Source organism: Etheostoma spectabile, chromosome 14 (assembly GCF_008692095.1).
Source record: "Etheostoma spectabile isolate EspeVRDwgs_2016 chromosome 14, UIUC_Espe_1.0, whole genome shotgun sequence".
Lineage (NCBI taxonomy): Eukaryota > Metazoa > Chordata > Actinopteri > Perciformes > Percidae > Etheostoma > Etheostoma spectabile.
Window position 1 is genome coordinate 15,573,144 of NC_045746.1, and position 6,663 is coordinate 15,579,806.

At 40.6% G+C, this 6,663-nt stretch overlaps 1 protein-coding gene across 1 annotated transcript in view; it reads left to right on the forward strand.

The window, feature by feature from the left end:
* Positions 1-6,318, forward strand: part of stt3b (STT3 oligosaccharyltransferase complex catalytic subunit B) — a 77,049-nt gene extending 70,731 nt beyond the window's left edge. Inside the window, exons 12-16 of the mRNA XM_032535594.1 lie at positions 272-443; positions 981-1,154; positions 1,826-1,939; positions 3,688-3,894; positions 4,309-6,318. Coding sequence (XP_032391485.1) covers positions 272-443; positions 981-1,154; positions 1,826-1,939; positions 3,688-3,894; positions 4,309-4,383 — 742 coding nt within the window. The 3' untranslated portion in view covers positions 4,384-6,318. The remainder of the gene's footprint in view (positions 1-271; positions 444-980; positions 1,155-1,825; positions 1,940-3,687; positions 3,895-4,308) is intronic.
* The last annotated feature ends 345 nt before the right edge of the window (positions 6,319-6,663 follow it).

A 6,663-nucleotide genomic window follows, 5' to 3' on the forward strand; every position in this document is an offset into this window, starting at 1 on the left:
CACACACACACACACACACACACACACACACACAATGATTACCATACCTACAGTTAATTGGTTGCCTGGCTTTGTCTGCTCCCTGAGGTAAATTTAGGGCATGAGCGTTCAGAGTGTGAGGTGTTTTTTAAACCCTCAGTTTATTATGCATGGATGGTGTATTTTCAGCTGTTGTTGCCCTTCTGATTCAAAGCCTAACTGAAATATTAATAACATCCGCAGCCATATGACTGTCAACGCTGTTACCTGACAACCTTATTTTCCTTGTTAGGACGCGTAACATCCTGGATGACTTCAGGGAGGCCTACTACTGGCTGAGACAAAATACAGACGAACATGCACGCGTCATGTCCTGGTGGGACTACGGTTACCAAATAGCCGGCATGGCCAACAGGACCACACTAGTAGATAATAACACATGGAACAACAGTCATATAGCACTGGTGAGCCTTGTGTCTGCTTTTCTCATCTCGCTCTTATTCTGTCTTTGTTAGCTTTCTGTTCTCATTCATACACATACAGAGAAACAAAAGATTTCTTCCAGCAGCCACTGGACAAATAGTGAGCTCTTGAGTGAATTATTTATGTAGTATGAAACCGTTCTTTCCAACTAGCCAGATTATCTTTTTTGCTTAAACTTTCCCCGTTGAATGTACACTGTTGGGGGATTTCAGTTAATTGTTGTCAGATTCTGGCGGTTTGATTTTTTTCTTTCTCTACTGCTGAATGTTTGAGGAAAACTTTTGTCTTTTAGTTAAGTCTGTTAAAGCCCTCTAGCTTTCTTCTCTCTTCCTTTCTACTTGCTGCCTGTTGTCTCTTCAGCATCTATCCAGAGGACATGTAATTACAGAGAATACAAGATGGATCTCTGTTTAATAATTCCAGTTTTTTTTGTGCCACTGCTGTATTGAAGCACTGTCTTGCTGAACAGAGGAAACTCCAATTAAAGTACTACTTTTCATTATTCAACACTGTTTTAGGTGGGGAAAGCCATGTCGTCTAACGAGAGTGCGGCCTACAAAATCATGAGGTCGCTGGATGTGGACTACGTGCTGATTATCTTCGGCGGTGTAATCGGCTACTCAGGAGACGATATAAACAAGTTCCTGTGGATGGTGAGGATAGCAGAAGGAGAACACCCCAAGGACATCAGGGTGAGTGTGACACCTGCCTGTTACTGCAGCTATTCTCCTGGAAATCTTTTAGCAAGCACTTACACAGTGAAATCAATGTTTCCTCTTCTCTCTTTACACTCTTTATACTGATGCTTAAGGACGGGCTCTGTTAGAACATTCATGGCATGTAATCTGTGACTTTGAGGGCGCATCCTGAACAACAACCTTTTGTTATAGCAAGAAAGTATCTCATTCCATTTTTTTAAGTTTTAGCATACAGTTAAAAATAAAAAGTATTCAGTAGGTTTACATGCACTGATGGAACCATAATACAGGTATGTCCAAATTTACATGCTCGTTACCACAAACCTGTGTATATATTTAGACTTTCAGAGGTTACTTTGTGTTCGGTTCAGTTTTAGCTGGTCTCAGCATTGTTTTGAATACAAGAATCCTCTTTCCTACCATACCGCTACTCTGCTGTCACAGCATTACTTTACCTGTCTGGTTAAATGTAGCTATTGATCTAATTCTGCAGCAGTCAATCACTAGCCATTGTCCTTCTTAAACAGACAAATCATTTTTTATTTGATTGTTTTATATTTTTATCACCCTTTATCGTCATCTCCAGTCAGTGAGTTCTACTAAATGAGCTAACCATCGTTTTCTGGGGCCTTATCCTCCCAAACCTTTATCCTTGTCTTCTTTAGGAGAGCGACTACTTCACCCCTCAGGGAGAGTTCCGAGTGGACAAAGCCGGTTCACCAACTCTGCTCAACTGCCTCATGTACAAGATGTCTTATTACCGATTTGGTGAAATGCAGGTGAGTAGAGATTTTCTGTCCAACGGCCAAAACCAAGCAACAATGACCAAAAACTCCAATCTGCAGGTCATTTTGATGATTTTTTTTCCTCTCCAGGTGAGGTCAGAGCTAGCGAGAAACTCTGAATATAAAGAGATTTAGTGGCGCTTATGATCCAGTTCATAGGTAAAAATAATGAGTCCTAGCTCTGTGCAAAGATCATAAAGAAACTTCCTGTTGCCATTGCCGAAGAAGTAAAAAGTTCTGCTACTATATTTTATGCAGCATGCAGCTTTACCAGAGAATAACAAGCAGCTTCTGCCACTAAAGGTGTAAAAATTCTTGCTACTGTAAAAGCAGAGCTAGCTGACAGGCAGGCAGAAGAGGATTTAAAGAGAGCTCCTGAGGTTGGGAGAGGGGGATGGAAGGATTGGCGGAAGCTTTCGAATGGGCCACAGCCACTTCTGGCAGGTAGCAGAGGAGAGATGAGAGGGATACTTCTTGCCAGGTGCTTACATCCCTGCTGTAGATGCAATCTGGCCAACAGCTCCGCAGAGAATCAATGCAGCCGCTGTGTGTGGCTCACAGCACTGTTTTAGGGTAAAGAGATGGAGAGACTGAGGCACAGGAGGAGATGGAAGACAGAAGGGAGTGAGCCCACCGAGGGAAAGAAGAGTAGGAGAGGGAAGATAACGTTTACAGAAACGGAACATGACAAGGGGGAACGGAAGCTTAGGGGACTTTAGGAAAAAGACAATCAGCAGATAGTTGAGGATGCGGTTCGTAGCGGTGGATGGAGATTAAAGGACAACAATGACAATGCATTATACAGTACAGAATAAGTAGGTAATGAATATAACCATGGACTAGAACTAGAAGTGTGGACTTCCTATCTCCCAAAAACCCAACTCATTTATCTCTTTCTCTTGACATTTAAATGACAAGTTGAACAGTCCTCATACATATACAGTGAGAGGCTACACTATTGTGATTAGTAATAATTTAATATTTCATAGTCTGTGTCCTCTGAAGCAGCCTGAAGGCATAAACGGGATGCTAAGGTGTTCTGTAGATGGGAACGTGGAGCCCAGAGTGAGAGTGGAGACTGAAAAAAGAAAAATACAGAGGGCAGGTAGAGAGTAACTTTGAGAATAGAGGTGATGAGGGTAAATAAAATGTGAAAAGGACACAGGGAGGGCTTTATATGTTGAATAATGGAAACAAGGTTGTTTGTGATTCATACAAAGTTTTTTGTAATAGCTGGCAAAGGGAAGATGCTGGCCTTTATTCAAAGGGCTATCAAACCTCTTTTTTTATTTTTTTATTGTGGTTTGTCCTTGTCTGTTGAGTACAGAGTTTGGATTAGTAAAACTGCAGTGGGCTGAGATGAAACTATGATGACACTCTAATATGAAGCTGGTTAGCCTAGCTTAGCATAAAAACTGGAAACGAGGGGGAAAAGCTAGCCTAGGTTCTGTCCAAAGGTAAAGCTCACTAATGAGCACGTCTTGTTTCTTTATTAACACTATTAAAGTTGCTAGACTGTTTTTGACTTTACTGTTAGACAGAGCCAGGTTAGCCGTTTCTCCATTGCTAGTCTTTATGTAATGCTAAGCTAACCGCCTGCCTTCATATCCAAAATACGGATATGAAAGTGGTGTCAATCCGCTGATGAATAAACTATTTCTTTAAACCAAAAAACGATTTGGCAAGCAACATTTTATCCAAGTCTCACAGCTAGCTAATGACACCTTTATCCATCTCTCCAGCTGGACTTCCGGACTCCTCCTGGCTTCGACCGAACACGCAACGCCGAGATTGGCAACAAGGATATCAAGTTCCAGCACCTGGAGGAGGCGTTCACCTCGGAGCACTGGCTGGTGAGGATCTACAAGGTGAAGAACCTGGACAACCGAGAGCCGCTGGACCACAAGCTTCGCAGTGTAGTGCCCAAGCAGAAGTACACCTCGAAAAAGGTAGGAGACTTCCTGTTTAATTGTCTTAAATACAGGATTACGGTTATAATAAACACCGTTGGTGTTGACCAGCAAAGCAAGGTGACTACATATAATTTCAAATAAGAGGAATTTTTTTTCTTCTTTAATGAATGTAAATATATAATAAACATCTCTCCATCATGCTTAACCCAGACTATATGCTCCAATTTAAGATTTTAAGAAATATTGCACAAATTATGTACGTATTCATACAGTATATCAAAGAAGAATAGCTCTCATATTTAGTCATCACAATTTGATGGGTAACAAGTGATATGCCAGTCATTTAAATCCAAGTATATACTGTAGATTCTGGATAAAGATTATTTTAGTTGGGGAATAGGTCATTTAACTATTTTTTTTTCTTTTTTTTTTTTCTGTCCCTCTAACAAGACTGCCAAGAGAAAGCGCGGACACATCAAGAACAAGCTTGCCCTGAGGAAAGGCAAGAAACTTCAAAAAAAATAATGGTGACGAAGAACTCTTCTAGGAAAACAAACAACTGCGAAGAAACCTCCAACAACCAATGAAGAAGAACACAGGGGCCATTTATCTGGCACTTGGTCTCAAGCGCTTCTCATTCGAGCGCCCCCATGTGTTGAGGAAATGTCATCTGGCTAGCTCCAGAACTGTTGTCCGTTTTATCCTGAGGATCTTTGTCTTGCTTATATTTTTTTTTCTCTTTCTTTTTCCGTTGTTTCCTGATGTCTTTTTAATTTGTACTTGAATGTGTGGCGAGGTATAGGGCTGCTCTGCTTGGTTTGGCGTCGATTAATTTTTGTGGTACATTCAATTAACTGCTTATCAGTGCGGGATCGGGGGTGTGAGGAGGTGAGGGGGGGAAACGAGAGAAGACTAGGAACATTTGCACCAAAGACCCATCGACCTTGCTCCATGGCACATGTGAACTCATTACTGATAGTGAGGAAGCGCAGGAGTGAAAGCTTGAGGACTTGTTCCTGACACGTGTACAGAGGAAGGTATGCGGTATGGAGGAACCTCACCGTCTAGGCACAGCCCACCTGTAATATTAACCTTTTTATCATCCTCCTCTCCTTTTTGTCTGCTTGGCTCCCTGACCTTCTTTTTCAACAAATTCTTTAGAAAAAAATAATTGGCCTAATATGTAAATACGTTGTGTAAAGAATAAGTCTAAAAGGATGATAATATATTGGATTATTGTGGTGATTTTTAAGTATGCAGTCAGTTTTTCCTCTTAATTTCTTTATGTGATTGTTTTGTTAATTTCTTTTTTGTATGACAGCAAAAAGAACAGTGAATGCAATAATTCTTGTACAGAGGGGCTTGAGATTTTGTTGGATGAATGAATGTGAATTTTTACAATGTTCCCCCACACCCCTCTTTTTTCATGAATTGCATAGATTGTACATTTTTGCTGCTGGGGTTTTAAAGACAGAAGCAAGCAACTGTTTAAAAAGTAGTGATAATAAATTAGGTCTCCCTTCCTGCAGGGGGAGCTCTCTAGTTTAGTGTGCAAAGCCTAGTGCCTCATCGCTGGTCACCATCGCCTCCGTAAGTTGCGATTGTCTACTCTGTTAACTTTTTGTTCAGCTCATCATGTATCAATGCGGCCGGTTGGGTGCTTCAACCAGACTCTGACATTGGAAACTGAAAATGTTCAAGATGTCTGGAAATAGACTGACGGACTGTGAAGGGGGTAGTTGGCACACGGGCACTGAAACTAGTAAAGACAGCTAAGGTCAGAAGAGGTAGAAACATCCATCACTGTATGTCACTACGGTGAACTAACAAACACCTTTATGGTACTTTAGAGCTGTGTCCTTATTCCTAAAATGGTCTTGAATATGTAGCTAGTTCACATCGTAGAATTGTAGTAGCCAGTTAAAGGCTTTTTCCGGCTTATTGCAGCACTTTTGGTCCATAAGTGGACTTGCGACGGACAGATTTAAAAAGCAGCAAAGGCTAAGATAAACCTAACTTTTAGTCCACTGTATGAGTCAAGCGCCAGATACGCTGAATCCTACATTTCCTATGATGCACCCTGATAGCGTCTTAAAATTAGACCCTCATGTTTGGTAAACGCCCATGTCTTGTCTTAGTGTAAAATTGGTGGAGTGGCCCTTTAATTCTATCAATCAACTAATCATTTCAATTTTAGTAAGCATATTAGATCTGATCTCCATGAAAAAAAAAAAACTAAGAATGCTGTAGTTAGTGTATTCTTTATAATAGAACCATGGTTTTTGTTCCTGATCAAATCGGCCATTAGTCCTTGGTTCATAAAATATCTGAAACTGGAGAGAGGAAAACAACTCAGTCCAAGCTGAAATATTAGCTGAGGTTTAGTTTAATATAGAAGATGAAGGAAACCAAATTTTCACATTTGCAAAGATACAACAAGTGACTTTTTGGCGTTTCAGCTTTAAAAAAAAAAAAAAACTGAAAAAAACTGAAAAAATTTAAATGATTATCTTTCGCTTGATTTATTATTCGACTGTTTCAGCTCCAGTGTATGGGATACAGTTGGGACACGGCTTTAATGAACCGTCTGTTACCTTTGGCCTCTTATTCTATGGGCACGGCACTGTTCTTTGTGCGTCTGGGTTCTCCGGATGTTGGAAACACTGAAGGTGTTTCTGTATGTGCACGCTTTAGTAACTTTTTCATTTTCTATCAAATAAGTGACGCATCAAACGACTAACACATCCTACCGCTGTACTTGTCACATTTCACAAAAAAGTGACTTTTATTGGTATCGCCTGTTTC